General features: G+C 49.4%; 1 protein-coding gene and 1 pseudogene across 1 annotated transcript; one reads left to right on the top strand and one right to left on the bottom strand.

Moving 5' to 3' along the window:
- Positions 1-248: 248 nt before the first annotated feature.
- On the bottom strand, positions 249-8,662 carry Gas2l2 (growth arrest specific 2 like 2). Its single transcript, XM_034506594.2, has 6 exons — positions 7,334-8,662; positions 5,545-5,786; positions 4,613-4,720; positions 3,508-3,604; positions 2,707-2,959; positions 249-2,020 (listed from the first exon to the last, which is right to left on the bottom strand). Exons 1-6 carry the CDS (start codon positions 7,716-7,718, stop codon positions 520-522), a joined length of 2,586 nt encoding a protein of 861 aa, XP_034362485.1. The 5' UTR covers positions 7,719-8,662; the 3' UTR covers positions 249-519.
- A 4,180-nt stretch (positions 8,663-12,842) lies between these two features.
- LOC117711140 (small ribosomal subunit protein uS5 pseudogene) lies at positions 12,843-15,273 on the top strand (annotated as a pseudogene).
- The last annotated feature ends 1,644 nt before the right edge of the window (positions 15,274-16,917 follow it).

Here is a 16,917-nt window from a genome sequence, read left to right as displayed (position 1 = left end):
GCCATCCCTGTTCTCAGAACCAGGGGTAAATCTTTGAAGTCCACGTCAAGGGTGGCCAGCCTTCAGGAACCTGTGCGGCTATGCCTTCGTCGCTGTCCAAGGTCCTGAGCACCAGGAACTGATGGGGAAGCCTGGCTTGCTGACAGCTCACCCCACGTTGTCCCCGTCGCCACCAGCAAAGATGAGGTTTGAATTTGCACCGCTCTACACTTCTACAGTCTTAGGGAAAAGATCCAAAAAGCTGAGGCTCAAAGACAGACCCACATGTGTTTAATAACTTACAGCTGTGGAAATGTCCAGAGACTGAGGAGCTGTTCTTGGTGGCGACGATAAGATGGGCAATCACCCCTGGTTTGATGCTGGCTTGCCATAGGAGGTATGGGCTGCCCTTTCGTGCAACGGGTGGGGTCTTCAGGCCTATACCTGGCAAAGACACTGTGCTGAGTGAGGGACTGTACTTTCTCACACACACACTGCACTGCATACGTTTTGCTGTGCCCTTCTCTATCTGAGGGCTCTTCAGACCCAGGATTCTTCCTCAGGTGGAAGTGGGGTTCCATCATGCTGCAGAGGCTCGCGGCTCTCTGAAGGCTGGATGCTGCTCTCCAATGAGATGGTGGCTTCTTTCTTTTTCTCTTCCTTCTTTTTACCTGCTCCATTCACCTGGCAGGTGCCCCCTCCCTTGTCACCCAATGTAGTTTTTAATACCCTGCTTCCAGGGGCTGTCCTAGATGGACCCAGGCAGGGATAGACCAGTGGCTTGGGAATTCTGGAAGGTCTCTTTTCAGGCCTATGGTCTTTACGGGGCCGGATTCTGGGTCTCAGCTTCAGCTTGTAAATGGATGGGACCTTCTGGGGCTTCCGGAGAGTTCTCTTGCCCTTGCCCAGACATACCTTGGCTTTGTCAGAACTGGGGTCTGAGCATGAATGTGTGGGAGCCTCCAGATTGGCAGGCATAGGCGGGGTTGAGCAGTCCCGCCCTCTTGCAGGCGACATGGTTCTCACTATGGTACCCTCAACACTTGGGCTTGCATTTATTCTTGTCCCCATCTCTCTGGAACCTAGCCTCTCTTTGGGGCTTCCTGGATCCACAGTTGGTCTAAGGGGGCGTCCAGATCCTACCTCCCAGGCTTTCAGATCTACTTTAAGGAGAGGTGGAGGACCCTGAACCAGTTCCTGGATGACTTTATCATAAGGACCCCCAGGCTCAGGCCACCTCCCACCCAGACTGGGAACATAGACCCCACTCCGAGGGATGGCTTGAGATTTTGTACCCTGAGTACAGGCAGCCCCCACCTCCAGCAGTTTCATGTTGACCGCAGCCTTCTCTTTAAGGTTTTCATAGAGGGCTTGCTCTCCGGTCCTGCCCAGGGGCAGAGAGGTGTACCTCTCTTGCCACTTCTGTGTACCCAAGCTCCTGGGATCCTCAGTCTCTGAAGTAATCTTTATGTCTGTCTGGTGGTCCCCACTTGCTTCCACGGAGTGATGCCCATGTGTGGATCTCTCCAGGTTCCCTGTGAGAGCCCTTGATGAGATGGAGCCTGTCTCCATGGAACCTCCACCTTCAGTACCCAAAGAGCTTCTTCCTGGAGTTGGGGCTTGGGCAGGGGACAGCCGGATAGGGATCTTGGTGAGCCCTTTGCCCGGGGATGAAGACTGAACAGACATGGGCTCACTGAGCTGTGAGGAGGCACCCTGGTGCTGGAGCCAGAGAGTGTGAGGATTGGCTAAGCTGGAGGAACGAGGTGGGGGAGATGGTCCTCTTGCTGATGTCCTTTTACTGGTGGCCTCAGGGATTTGGAGCCTCTGAGGTGTAGGAGCCTTGGTGTGTGTTCCTCGACTGTCTGCTTCCTTGTGAACCCAAGATGTGGGAGTCCTTCCTCTGAGCAGTTCACCTGGGCATCTGTTCACTCTCTTCTCTGACAGGGTACTCTGTAGGTCTGGTCCCCTACAAGTAGATGAGAATTGGGGACCAGGTGATGACATCCTCTGAGATGGAGTCATTGGTTTCTCTTGGGGCCTGAAAAGGAGAGAAACGGGCTTGAAAGGGGCTCAGGACAGTCAGAGGCATTTCCCATGGGAACACTATGTGGGGCTTAGGGAACCAGTGTTCTTCCCTGGGGCAGACCAGGGGCCCCTATGTAGCCATTCTAGCAGCCTGGGCATCCTTGTTCCCACTCAGCAGATAGAAAGGGACTTCGGACCATTCAAGGCAAAATTCTAGACCAGAAGACTGATAATCAGAAGCTACACATACTTGGGGCAGGTCTCAGTCTTAGCTTTATCATGAAATGGAAGAACACTGAATATGGCCTCAGCCCCCTTGTCTACAAGATGGGTAGGCATTTGGTGCAACTAGGTGATCCTTAAGTCCTGGGTGCTGTTTTGATTGCAAACATCTGAAGCCTTGTCTGTTTTACAGCTCTGGAGTATAGAGTTCAGGTCTTTGTGTATACTAGGGGGACATTGTCCCTCTGGGCTATGTATTATTTTTTGTGATATGGCCTCCTGAAGTGGCCTGGGAAGGGCCCAAATTCACAATCGCCTGCCTTGGCTGCCTGAATGCTAGGACTCTAGGCATATGCCATCATATCTGGCTTGTGTGATTTTTTTTTTGTTGGGATAAAACATTGTTCCCTTTATCTTGGGGGATGAGCCACCGAGAATAGACTTATGGGGGGACACTTCCATGTCCCTCTCTTGAACCTTAGAAGTGGAGCCATTTCTCTGAAGGTTCTGGCCTTCACTGGGGATTCACTACGGGGTCCAGGAGAAGAGTGGGTGGGAGGCCTCAGTTTTCTGCTGGAAGAAGTGTATGTCTTCCAGTCCACTGGAGGCAGCGGGCTCTGTGAGCGGCTGATGGTCATTGTAGGCTGTGGCTGTGAGGGCCCAGCCTGCACCTTCACTTCATGCTGCACCGGTGGTCCTGGGGGTTTCAGGAAGCTGCCTGGTTTATGGGCTACCACAATGGGCCCCAGAGAAAGCAGAAGAAAGAAGAGTTCAATTACTGTTTATGAAACGCATTGTTCTACCCTGTCAAATTCTCCTTATTCTCCCTACAGCGGCAGTACCAGTTTCTACAAAGGGACTCAGGGAACACCGTCTGGTTAGAGAGCCCAACAGCAGGATTTACTGAAAGCTTATGTGGCACTGCCAATCTGCAACTTTTATTCAAATTGTATGCTTCTTCAGAGTGACTTGAGGTACTGATGAAGATTAGAGAAGGACTGAAAATCTTCAGGCTCCCTTGTGTGGACTCCAAGGCCAAATCTGAGCTCCACTGAGATGTAATTTGGCAAATGTTGTTTCTGCGTGCCTTGCGCGCCACCTTGTGGTTACTCTTATTATTGAGCCATGACTGCCCCTCAGTTCCCATCCACAGATCCCTGTACAACGGAGCCCCTGGAGATCAGGCCTATTTGCCGTTCCACAAGTGGTCTCTCAACTAGGAGCTATGTCTATATCTCTCTAACCAGCCCCATAGGGAAAAACTTCTGGGGAACTCACAGAGGGATGTGCACCGGCAGGGGTCATGTTTATCCAGATAATGGCCCAGCGTGTCCCAGCCACCCCCAACACGAACCATCACATGGCTCCGGAGAATCTGAGGGGGCAAAGGTGAGGTTGAGAGCTTAGTGGAGGGCTTCCCCTATTTCCATTATACCCCCTTACACACGTGTGTGATTGGGAGACAGAATATTTTGTTTTTTAGCTTTACCCATGACTGGCATCAGACATCACTTGTCTGATGGGGCCAAAGTGCTGAACAGAAAGTTGCACAGCCACAACTGGACAAGGGAATCACATAGGCATTTGGATTGCTAGCCAGGTCCCAGAACACTCTCATTGCTATACGGGGCTTCACACATGTCTCTGCTTGCAATTGGTATGGGACCATCATGCCCCTGTGATGTGTGCCACAGACAGTGGGAGCCCTGCTCCACTCTGTGATGAAACAGGTCCTGCAGACTTTTCAAACTTTAATTTCCACGTTCAAAAATGGGGCCACAATCCCTGGCCCATGCACACATCACAAGACTGTTTATCGTCTTGGGATCTGAGGGGGTTCTCAGATTGTTGGCTCTGCTCCCAGGTGTGCTCTGTGCCCAACTGCTGTCCACATTCCTCCGCACAGAGCATCTCCAGGGGGTGAAGCCAGACACAGGGAAAGGCTAGCGAGAAGCCCACGCCAGGCCTGCAATGCTCTACAGACTCTCCAGAGTCTAAGTGGTATACGTTGGGATCCACAAGGCTGGGGCTGCACACGGAACACAAAAGTTTCTTGGATCCCTCACTCTGACCTATCCTGCGGAGTGGGAAAGTGAGGGGACCTTTTTTTATATACCCTATTTCTGCCTGGGGGCAATCTGTGGACTCAGCTCTGATGGAGGTGGTGAAGGATGGTGGTGCCGGCTGCACCAAGGAGAGGATGGGATGAGCTTGTCAACTTTGGCTGGAAACTTCTGGAAATTTTCAAGGTAAGGAAACACCTCAAGGCCTGGTGACTTGGGGTGTATGATGGCTGACTTCGCCCTCAGGCTTAGTCGAAGTTCTACAGAAAGAAACCCCATTTCGCTGACCCGAGATGTCCTGCCACCTATGTCAGACTTACCCGGATGAAGATGAGCGTGTTGGAGTCCCCCACTCTGTACTTCCCCTCAGATATCTTGACCATGGAGAATTGCACTGGGCATGTGCAATGGCTCACGAGGCTCTGCACCTGTGGGCGGTGGCAACAGAGGCTTGGCCCTCTTCTCCGCCTGAATACCCAAGTCCATTCACATACGGGGTCAAGTTAAGTGGGGTGCCTATGTGCCACCAGGCTGGTGCTGAGGTCAGGGATGGGAGCTGGGAGGCAAATAGGAAAGGGGAAGCCTTTTAAAAACACCTGAGACAGCCCCCTGTGGTCCACTTCCCCTGCTGATGGTGGGATACAGTGGGCTGTGCTACAGCGTGGAGCATCCACCACAGGCTAAGGAACCATCCTGAAGAATTGCTTGGGCTCGTGAGTTTGAGACCACACTTGGCCACACAGCAAAGCGAGGGAAAGAGAAGGGCAAAGTAGAAGAGAGGAAATGGGGAAACGAGGGGAAGAAAAATGAAAGAAAAAAGGTAGAACCCTCCGGGAGCTCCATTTTCCTCAGTGACAGGAATAGGGCTAGCCTCAGGAAGTAGCTCCCCTATGGCGGGATCCCACTCTTTGTCCCATGCACTTTATGTTGGGTTACTTAAGTCCCAACAGCAGCCCCAGAAAGTAGGTATTGTGTCTCCTTACACTACATGCTGAAGGGAAGATCAGAAAGGTTAAATGATTTGCCCAAAGCCACACAGTGGGTGTTGACTGGTAACGAAGATATCATGTTCTTGGCGCCCAGTTCTCAGGACCAAATGAGAGGTGCAGTGCCCGCCTCCGTTGCAAAGGCGGTAAGCAGCAATAGCCGCTGACACGTGTGGGTGGGGCTCAGAGTGGAGCAGGGTAGTGGGGACTGGGAAAGAGGAAGGCAGGGCACATGCTCGGCCTGAGGGCGTAGCTGAGCACCTCACCATCTGGTCCAGGTTGTGGAAGTGGCAAGGCCTGCGGGCAGGGGGTACGGGCAGTGGCGGGTCCGGCGATGGCAGGGCCAGGTCGCGCCGAAGCTCCTCATCAATTTCCTCTTCTAGATGCACCAGGGCGGGAGCCGCCACACCGAAGCGCCAAGCGCGGCGACCCAGCTCCAGCAGACACAATACCACGCTCTTCACGTTCTTGCGTAGCACCAGGTCCTCTGTCTCGAACATCAGCACCTCTGGTGCGGGACAAAGAAGAGAAGGGGACACAGGTGGTTTGAGTACCCCGCTGGAACCCATCCCAAGGCAGGAGTAGTGGGCACAGGAGGGTGGCACGGGTCTCAGCATCTCAGGTTGAGGAAGCTCTTAGAAGGGGTCCACACAAAGCAGCTAGGCTAACTGCAGAAGATGGTGACTATTTGAAGTCTGGCTGATCCTAGGGGCAGAAGGAGAGCTCTCCCTGTCCGGTTCTCCTGCGATCCACTTAGCCAATGAGAAGATCCCAGGAGCAGGAAGCAGTTTCTTCTCACCCATCGTCCGGACTCTCGAAACTCAGCTCTAGATTAAGCAGGCTAACTTGACTTTGGGCACCCCACCCTATAAGGCTCAGTCTAGGAATCTCCCGTGGCTATGTGACCTTCAAGCTAGACCCAGAGCCCCAGTGTTCATCTGAAAAAATAGAGGTGTAGTCTATCTTAAGAGAAAGCAGTAGTTGTTTAGGGGCTGGTCCTGGGAATGAAACCCAAGGTCAAGGATGTATATAAACTACATCCTTAGCATTGATTAACCTTTGATCCAGCCCCTCCCTTCCTTCCATCAGCCCAGAGTCCAAACCTGACCTGTCTCCTCCCAGTTACTTTTGGCCCGGAGAGTTGTGTAGCCACACCTAATCCCATTCCTGGGTTCAAGGCCAAAACCTGTTGCTCTCTGAGCCCTTCAAGTCCCTGCAGGCCTGTGCCCCTCCCTATAGACCTCTCCCCTTGAGCTTCCCTCCCATCCTTTTAGTCAAGTGGTCCTCCACCCATGAGTGGAGACCCATGAGGGTCACATATCAGATATCTTGCATATCGGATATTTACATTACAATGTATAACAACAGCAAACTTACAGTTATGAAGTAGCAATGAAAATAGTTTTGTGGTGATGGTGGGGGGGGTCACCACAAGATGAGGATCTGTTTTAAAGGGTCTCAACATTAGGAAGGTCGAGAACCACTGTTTCAGTTCTTCCTTCTCGCTGCCCTGCTTCTCCCAGTTATCCACCTACCTTGTGCTTTGCGGCTGCTCCCTGACTAGTTAACCCCTTCTCCCAAACTTCTCACATTAGCCCAAATCTCCTCCCTCTTGTTGCCCTTGCTGGCGCCCGCTACTGTGTCACCAGGCTGACCATTCTCATTCTGAATCCCATATCATATTCATGCCTTTGAAGCACACGTCACCCTAGGCAGTAATGTCTGAGTCTATTTATCTGTCTGCCTTCCTAGACCATGCATTCCTAAGCATTTGGGTCCTATTCTCCTCAGTTCTAGGTACCCAGCATGCACTGGAAACAGAAGAGGCAATGCATATATCTTTGTGGATTTAATCGTTGGTGAATATCTATTGGTCATCAGTGTGTGTTTACTAAGGATTTAAGATTGTGAGATGGGGAAACTGATGCGCTAAAAGAGAAGCTACCACATGGGAAATCTAGAATACCTCAACTCCTGACCCCCACGTCTAACTTAGCTTAAGCTTCCAAGTGATGCGCGCCCCTATGATATAAAGGTCGGAGACGGTTGTATTACCTTGGATCCCCATCTCCTTGCGACACCACTGGATGAAGTTGGAGATGTTGTCCCTGGCCTGGAAGGTACCCGGCTGCGCAGCCCCATTGCAGAAAACCCCAGCCTGGGGCATGGGAATCTTTTGAGCTCGCTCAGGTGCCTCAGCCAGGAAGGCCAGAGCAGCCTCTGTGACGGTGTTGGCATGCCGGCACAACACCAGGCCAGTCTCCAGCACCCGCAGGAAGTTGGCTGCATCAATGTCCAGCCCGTACAGATCCCGAAGCCATTCAGCCAGGTCTTCCTTCATGGCCTCCAGGTACCGCTCGCTGGACTTGAAGGGCCGGATGCTGCGCACAGGAGGCCCTGGTGTCCTGGGTCTCCTCCTAGTTCCCACATGCTGAGACATGACTGGAACTCAAGTACGGGAGGAAGTAGGAAACACCTGTCCCCCCAATGTCGTCTCTTCTGCTACCTGCTAGATCAAGGCCCTGGCCCAATTTTCCTTGATTCAGTGGGTCCCCCCCTCTATCCTCTGAGAGCCCAGGATTTCTGACTTTGCAGCTTGCTTCGGGCTTCAGCCTCTGGGCCAGGCCCAGCCCCCACTGCCCACATTCCTCAGTCCCTGCCTGAATTTTTCTTTGGTAGCTTGCAGCAACCTCACTCTCAGCTGCCTAGTCCATTCAGAGTTCAGCGCTTCTGGGACTGGTGGAAGTTGAGGGCCCTCCTCTCTTTCCAGGGCTGGATAGGTCATCTACTGCCTCCGGACCCACCACTCTCACCGTCCAGGGAGCCCGGAAGACAAGCATGCAGGCTGTGGCCTGCTGCTCTGCTTTCCTTCCTCTCCTTGGAGACAGCAACTGCTACAAACACTCCTTGTTAACCCTTCCTTCCAGCAGCCAAGTGCCTGTTGTCTGCTGCAAAGCCAGAGCCGGCCAGAGAGGGTGGGACTGGGCTCTCTTTCACAGTTGACTCCTTGTGGGGGGATTTGGGGAAGTTGAGGGTGAAGTTCAGGGCCTGGGGCTTTAAGGATGGGTGAGCATTGGAAATGAATGCCTGTGGAAGAGACACGGCAATAGAGCCCAAAGATGGGAGATTTGCCCTAAATCCTTTTGGAGGTGACATGCAAGCCCTGGTCTCTCTGTGCCTTAGTTTGTCAACTGTCAAATGGGAAGGACAGTGTCTATCCTAGGGTGGTGTGAGGAGCAGGGGAACAGTGTGTGAGAGTGAAAACACCAGAATACACAGCCTGGGTGAGCCCCGGCTCTCACAAGCTCTCCCAGCAGCCCTGTCTGAACACCATGATTCCCATCTGCTCTGGAGAACCTACCTGTTCCATCCATGTGATTCTTCTAGAACAGTTTCATCCCATGGTCACAGCAATGCATTCATTCAATAAAAATTTCTTTTCTCTCTCTCTCTCTCTCTCTCTCTCTCTCTCTCTCTCTCTCCTCTTCCTCCCTTTCTGTTTTTTGTTTGTTTGTTTATCTATTTATTTAGGTTTTTTTTTTGGGGGGGGGGGACAGTGTTTCTCTATGTAGCCCTGGAACTCACTCTGTAGACCAGGCTGGCCTTGAACTCAGAGATCCGACCACCTCTGCCTCCAAAGTGATGAAATGAAAAGCATATCCCACTATCACCTAGCTAACAAAGAGTTCTTAAGCCTCTGCTCTGTATCAGACACTATCATAGAGCTTAGAATACAAACAAGCAAAAACATCACTGCCTGAATTCATGGAAGCTACATGTATGTTACTGAGTGATGGGTGGTAGATGGACAAAAAAGTCTGATTCAGAGTGCTGGCACACGCCCGTAATCTCATCGTTTGGGAAACTGAGGCAGGAGGATTGAGAGTTCAAGGTCAGCCTACGTAGCAAACTCAAGTCCAGATTGGCATACAAGGTAAGACCCTGTCTTAAGAATCAAAAGACAAAAACAAATAACAGAATAAATGTGTAGTCAATCAGGTGGTGATAAATACCAGGGAGAATACAGGAGAAGAGAGTGGTGGCTTTAGATGAGGTGACACCATCCATAAAGGAAAGCCTTGATGACAAGGTGTCGCCTGGACATAGACCTGAGAGAGTGAGGACATGACCCCGAATGAAGAAGAAAAGCTGCCAGTGCTGAGGCTTGGAGGCAGGAGCATGCTTGGCATGTTCTAAGAATAGCAATGCTAAAAAAAGAAAGAATAGCAAAAGGAGGGGACTGGAGAGATGGTTCCGCAGCAGCTAAGAAGGATTGCTGCTTCTTCAGAGGGCCTGGGCTTGGTTCCCAGGACTCACATAATAGTTATCTGTGCCACTTGCCTCAGGGGATCTGATGCCCTCTTTTGGCCTCCATGGGCACCTGCACACCCATGGCACACAGACACACATATACACACAAGTTTTTTAAAAGTGAGGAGGGATGGAATGCTGGCTTCTCTTGCAGAAGACTTGAGTTCAGGTCCCAGCATGCACGTGGCTGCTCACAGCCTTTGGTAACTGCAGTTCCAGAGGATCAGACACCCTCTTCTGGCTTCTGCTAGCACCAGGCATGCAAATGGTACACATACACATATGTAGGCAAATACTCATAGAGATAAAATAAAAAATAAATCTTTCTTAAGAGAAAAAGAAGGAAGAGGAAAAGGAGGAGGAGGAGGAGGAGGAGGGCTGGAGGGATGTCTCAGAGGTTAAGAGCTCTCTCTGGCTGCTCTTCCAGAGGATCTGGGTTTGATTCTCAGCACCCACATGCAGCTCACAGCTGTCTGTAACTCTAGCTGCAGGGGATCCAACATCTTCTTCTGGCCTCCATGACAACAGGTCAGGAATGCATACGGTATACAGAGCATAGTATACAAGAAAACACATTAAATAAATAAAATTTGAAAAACAGTAAAGAGAGGACAGACATGAGGCTGAGAAAAAATGAGGCCCCAAGTTAGCCAGAGCCTGGCAGGGGAATGCCAAGATGCCCTTTTCTCCGAGTGAAAGGGCAAGCGTACTATAGAGTTGAGGACAGGGATGTGCCCTTACTTGGGCAGCTGTGTGGAGGGACTGTAGGACCAGAGGAATAACTGGACACCATTTGGAATACCAACACCACCTAAGTAGGGCAATGGTAGCTTAGACAAGGTGATGGCAAGCAGCCACATTCCATGTTGCTCCTGCAGAGTTAATAGGATTGGTCTAAAACAGGGTGTCCAGTCTGGACACTCTGAGGCCCTGGTTAGCTAGCTCTTTCTTGTACAGGGCTGTCTTGAGCACCTTTGAGAGACATTTGTCAAAATGCCTGTCCTCTACCCACCAAATGCCCAGAGTATATACCCCAGATTGTCACCTCATCTTAGAATATAGCCAGCGATTGCCACATGTCTTCTGAATGGCAAAAATCTTCCCCTTCTTCACCTTGGGAGATTCTCATCTAGGTGATCATGTGACCCAGAATCATCCACACAGATGCCTGTGATTTTTAAAAAGCTTTTAAATTTTATTTTCATTTATTTAATGTCTGTCAGTGCTTTGTCTGCAGGAATGTCTGTGCAACACGTGCATATCTAGTGCCCTTGAGGATGAAGAGGGCACTGGATCCCCTTGAACTAGAGTTACAGAGTGTGTGAGTCACCATGTGAGTGCTAGGAATTGAACTCAGGTCCTCTGGGAGAGCAACCAGTGCTCTTAACTGCTGAGACGTCTCCCCAGGCCCCTTCTCTGTGGCTTCTGAATCGGAGCTACAAGGAGAAGTGCTTCTCTTAATTAGGGTTTTAGGGATACGGTTGTGAAGTCATGTTCTCTGTACACATAGAGAGCTTACATAGAGAAGGGAAGAATTGGCATACAAACATAGAGATAAAGGGACAGAGGACCCTGGGGAACACAAGACCTCTGGGTACAGGGGACTTTAGGGTACCGGAGTTCTTATTTTTGTTGTCTAATGGCCAACCACTTGTCAACCTGTCTACCTGTCAGCCAGCCAGAAAACAAAAAGACCACCTAAAACAGTGGCTCATACAGAAGGAAATATTACACACACACACACACACACACACACACACACACACACACCTCAACGCTCAAGTGGTTCTAGGTAGACAAATGGCCCTGTCTATATCATTGCCCAAAGATTTTTTTTTCTATCTGTGGTTCCCTCCAGCTATTGTCATCATTACAGAGTCCATCCTGGCTTCACAGGACTTTCCCCCACATTTGTAGGAAGAAGATACAGAGCCGGGCAGTGGTGGTGCACGCCTTTAATCCCAGGACTTGGGAGGCAGAGGCAGGTAGATTTCTGAGTTCAAGGCCAGCCTGGTCTACAGAGTGAGTTCCAGGACAGCCAAGACTACACGGAGAAACCCTGTCTCAACACCCCCCCCCCCCAAAAAAAAGAAGATACAGAGAGTGTGGGGGCTCCGACAGCTTTCTTTTAAGGATGTGAAGCATAAGTTCTATATGTAACTTTTTTTTTCACATGAGTTGAGCCAAAGTTTAGGTATCTGGCCCCACATAATTGCAAGGGAGACTGAAACTGTAGCCATGTGTCCTGTCAATGTTCAGAGGTAGTTCTTAACTAAAAGGAAGAAGGGGAAAGTGGAGACAGAGAAAAATTATAGTCCCAACCATATAATAATCCCACAAACAAAATCTTTATAGGTCTTGGCTTTATAGTTTGTGTAAAGAGATAGGTAGCCAATCTTTTGGCTTTTGGTGTCATATACTGTCTGTGTTGCATGTTGTCCTTTGTTTTTGTTTTTGTTTTTTTTTTATTTTCTTTTATACAACTCAATTAACATGTAATGCAACATTCATACAAAATCAGATTGTGTGTACATGTGGGATCTAACCTGCCCACCCTTAAGTTACATAAACTAAAATGTAAAAAAATCTGTAGTCTTTTTCAGTTAAATACAACTTTCACTTTAACACGAGTGCATATGTATGCATACGCCACAGTGTGCAGAAGTCAGAGAGCAACGTGTGGGCCCTGGGGATCCAACTCAGGTCCCCAGGCTTGGCCAAAGGTTATCTCACCCTCTGAGCCATGAGCCATCTTGCTGACCCAACCTCAGGGGTTTAAACCTACACATGAAACAGCAGAGAACTGTAACAGAGATTTAGTTAAGTCTAGAAGGGAATTGTGTAGACTTGTATTCTAACTGGAAGACTCAATGTAAAAAAAAATGTGAGCTGGGTTGTAAGAAAGAAATGAGAGACTGGAAAGGTGGCTCGTTGGTTAAGGGCACTTGTTGATCTTGAAGAGGACAGAGGTTCAGTTCTCAGCACCCACACATTGGCTTACAAGCATCCATAACTCTAGTGCTAGGGGATCTAACACCTCTTCTGGCCTCCATGGGCACCAGGCATGCGTATGGTACACATATATGCATGTAGGTAAAACATTCATACATATAAAGTAAAAATAAGTGAATTTTTTATTTAAAAAAGAAAGAAATGAGAAATTCTATGCTCATGTTTTTCTTCTTTAAAAAAAAACTTTTTTTTTTTTTTAAAGATTTATTTTATGGCTTCTTCTTCTTCGGGAACACACCAAATGGCAGATGACGCCTGTGCAGCGGGAGTTCCGGGGAAGACCCGAGGGACCCTGGATTAGGAGACCGCGGTGGCTTCCGTGGAGGAGTCGGAAGCGGTCTTAGGAGCCGCGGTCATGGTCCAGGCCTTGGCCGTGGTCGAGGAGGCGGGGCTCGTGAAAGTAAAGCTGAAGACAAGAAGTGGATCCTGTCACCAAGCTGGGCCGCCTGGTTAAGGACATGAAGATCATGCCCTTGGAGATCTACCTGTTCTCCCTGCCCATTAAGGAGTCTGAGATTATTGACTTTTTCCTGGGTGCATCCCTGAGGATGGGGTTCTGAAAATCACGCCAGTAAAAAAGCAGACTCGGGCTGGCCAGCGGACCAGGTTCAAGGCTTTCGTTGCTATTGGGGACTACAATGGTCACATTGGTCTTGGAGTTAAGTCTCCAAGGAGGTTGCCACTGCCATCCGAGGGGCCATCATTTTGGCCAAGCTTCCCATCATCCCTGTTTGGAGAGGCTACTAGGAGAACAAGATTGGCCCCACACTGTTCCATGCAAGGTGACAGGCCTCTGTGGCTTCGTGCTGGTGCATCTCATCCCTGCCCCCAGAGACACTGGCATTGTCTCTGCTCCTGTACTCAAGAAGCTACTGATGATGGCCGGTATAGATGACAACTACACTTCAGCCAGAGGCTGCACTGCCACCCTGGGCAACTTTGCCAAGGCCACCTTTGACGCCATCTCCAAGACCTACAGCTACCTGACCCCGACCTCTAGAAAGAGACTGTTCATCAAGTTTCCCTATCAGGAATTCACTGATCATCTTGTGGAAACCCACCCCAGAGTCTCTGTTCAGAGAACCCAGGCTCCAGCAGTGGCTACCACATAAGGTTTTTATACAAGAAAAAGAAATGAATTAAGTCTGTTTTAAAAAAGATTTATTTTATGTATATGAGCACATAGGGCATCAGATCGAATTACAGATGGTTGTGAGCCACCATGTGGTTGCTGGGAATTGAACTCAAGACCTCTGGAAGAGCAGTCAGTGCTCTTAACCACTGAGCTCTTAACCACTCCAGCCCCGTTCATATTTCTCTTAGGTCGGAGAACATGTTGATCAACAGAAATTAAGCGGATTTAGGCACAGAGCTCCATCCGTGACAAAGGAAGTGTGTATTCACCCTTCTGTCTTGTTATGTGAGTTTGTCTGCTGTCACAGACAAAATAACTTTGGAAGCCACAAGTCTGCTAGTAGACAAAGTAATGTTTGTCCTGCCTATGCAGAGGCGACTGGGAAAAACCATGAATTTTACAGCCTGATTCAGAAGGCTGCACGCTTTTCTAGTGCTTTCCCTACCCAGAAGGGATCTGGTTTCATTTTTGGGAGTTTGATGGGTCCCAGTCCCTTTTGGTTAGTTTGTGACCTTGGTTGCAATCCATTGGACTCACCAATGTGGACCATGTGGGCCAGTGGTACCCAGAAGCAGTGAAGAACTCATTCTTAGGGCAGGTGTGGTGACATGTACACCTGAATTCTTGAAGCCATAGGTGCAATGCTTCACAATTCATGTTCTGTGGTAGAAATTTAGCTGCGGTGCCAGGCCCCAACATCTCCTTCATCCCAACTGATTGGAGGCTCTATGGACTGCCCCATCACCAGAGAAATCTTTCCTACTTGTTTTAGCCAGGCCTGTTTTCTGTTGCTTGTGACTAAGACCCCCTACTGACATGAACAGGATGACATGAACATCCTTCAAGCCCAGGAGACTCATCTTACCCTGAATCTCTTTCCTGTTCTCCCCCTAAAAGCCACATGCTCTTCTCTCCAGCACTTCTAACTTACCTACTGTCAGGGACGGCTGACAGGTGACTTTAGTGCAGCTGTACCCCAGGATCAGAGACATCTGCCTGTGCTGAAATCACAGGCCTTCTGGACTGTAGAACAGGGAGTGTGTGCTGTTTCCTAGGGCCACTGGTGTGGGGAGGACAGAGAGGTGATGTCTCAGATTTTGTCAGTGAGTTCTTGAAGGCAAAGACTTGGGGCAGTAAAGCTAGCAGGTTCCTAGGGACTGTGGAGGGAATGAGCAATCCTCAGAATTCAGCATAGTCTGTTTCTAAGGAAATGCCTGGATTGGGAAACAGAAGGATGGAGACCAGTGGCTGGCCAGCTGAGGGGGGAGGGAAGGCAAGAGAAGAGAGAAAGAGAAGAGAGTCTCTGGCACCCACACCAGCCTGTGACTTCAGTGACAGAGAGGTCTCAGCACAAGCCATAGGGTCTGATGATGCCTGTAGCCATTAATAACATCACCAGGACATTGAATCAGCCCGGTATCCCCTACCTTTTGGCTTATTGGGTGAATACGTGTATGAAGCTGGGGCCATTGCTAGTCAGCCATTTTAATCTTTGATCAACCAGATACACTTTAGTTGACCCATATTCAACCTTCCAAAGCCTTCCTCCCTTTCTCTACACAAGCTAGGATGTTCCAGAGGGTCCCAACAGAGGCACATATGACCCTAATGGATGATTTAAAATCATTTGTATTGCCCAATAAGATGGATCTTATACCAACCCATCCTTCTCTCCCTCCCTCCCTCCCTCCCTCCCTCCTTCCTCTCTCTCTCTCTCTCTCTCTCTCTCTCTCTCTCTCTCTCTCTCTCTCTCCTTCCTTCCCTCCCTCCTTCTCTCTCCCTCACCCCCTCTCCAGGATCTCATTTATAGCCCAAGCTGGCCTTAAACTCACAATCATCCTGTCTCAGATTCCTGAATACTGGAATCACAGGCATGTGTCACCTTTTGGTATCAGGCTTCACCTTGTTCTCTGGGCCTGTTCTATGAACAGCAGGAAGTAGTGCTTGGACTTGCTAATAAATGCAGCTCGTTCTTTTCTGATGCTAAATCCTCTCTTTGGATGAAAAACAGTCCGTTCCAAGTTTCCATACATTCTCAATGGGGGTCCCCTCTCCAGGGGGGTCCTGGGTAGCATGTAAGTGTGTGGGGAGCCAACAGAAGGCAACTATCATCCTTGCAGCCATCTTGAGCCATATACCCTGACAAGAGACTTGTTTACAACAGCCTACAACAGCTGAGCACACTCTGATAACATCTTGGTTTAGATACCCAGGATCTTCCCTTGGGTTTGTGAGACTTAAAGGTATGTGACTTAAGGGTGTGACTTAAAGGTGTGATTTAGAGATAAGACTTAAGGGAATGACTTAAGGGCATGACTTAGAAGTAAGACATATAAAAGGTGAGAGCCAGACAGAAGACAGACACTTGGATTAGACATTAGACACTTGTACTCGAGACAGGCACTTGGAAGAGAACTTGGAACTGGGAAAGAGATTAGCAACTGGAACTAGGATTAGGACTTGAGACTTGGTACTAGGAACTAGGGACTTGGAGAGAAGAAGAGAGACTGAAGAATAAACAGGATTGAATCACATTCTGTCTGGTCTCCATTCTTTGAGTCTGTCCTCACTCTCTCTCTTGCTGAACCCCAACCTGCGGACTGGAGCAGCCTTTGGCAGTGCAGGCTCTAACAATTTAGCCCCCAAGGCTTTGGCAGTGCGGGTTCCAACATTGATAGAGCGGTCTGCGACATTTTTGACCCCAAGCGTGGGGCAGAATGGTCAGTGACATTTTGGCCCCCAAACTTGGGGTAGAGCGGATTACAACATAAATGCAGAAGGCATACTGCCCATATTTCAGTAAGATTGTGTGTTCACGTCTTCACTGAAAGCAAGTTTTATTCCATGACTTTTTATTCTGTGAGAACAAGTCCTGATGCGATCTTATGCCAGTGTTATTTTTATGACATTCCAATTTTTTTAAAAAAAGATTTATCTTATGTACATATGTTTTGCCTGCACATATGTGTGTGCACCATGTGGATGTCTTGTGCCTGCAGAGGCCAGAAGGTGGTACCAGACCCCCTGGAACTGAAGTGGTAGACAGTTGTGAGCTGTATTGGTGCTGGGAACCAAACAGGGTCCTGTGCAAAATCAATAAGTGCTTTCACCTGCTAAGCCATCTCTTCAGCTTCCAACACACATTGTTGTTCCAAATTACTCTAAGAAAAGTAAAGGATAA

Source organism: Arvicanthis niloticus, chromosome 6 (assembly GCF_011762505.2).
Source record: "Arvicanthis niloticus isolate mArvNil1 chromosome 6, mArvNil1.pat.X, whole genome shotgun sequence".
NCBI lineage: Eukaryota > Metazoa > Chordata > Mammalia > Rodentia > Muridae > Arvicanthis > Arvicanthis niloticus.
The sequence above is the reverse complement of the archived record's forward strand: the minus strand, read 5'-3'. Positions and strand labels throughout refer to the sequence as shown.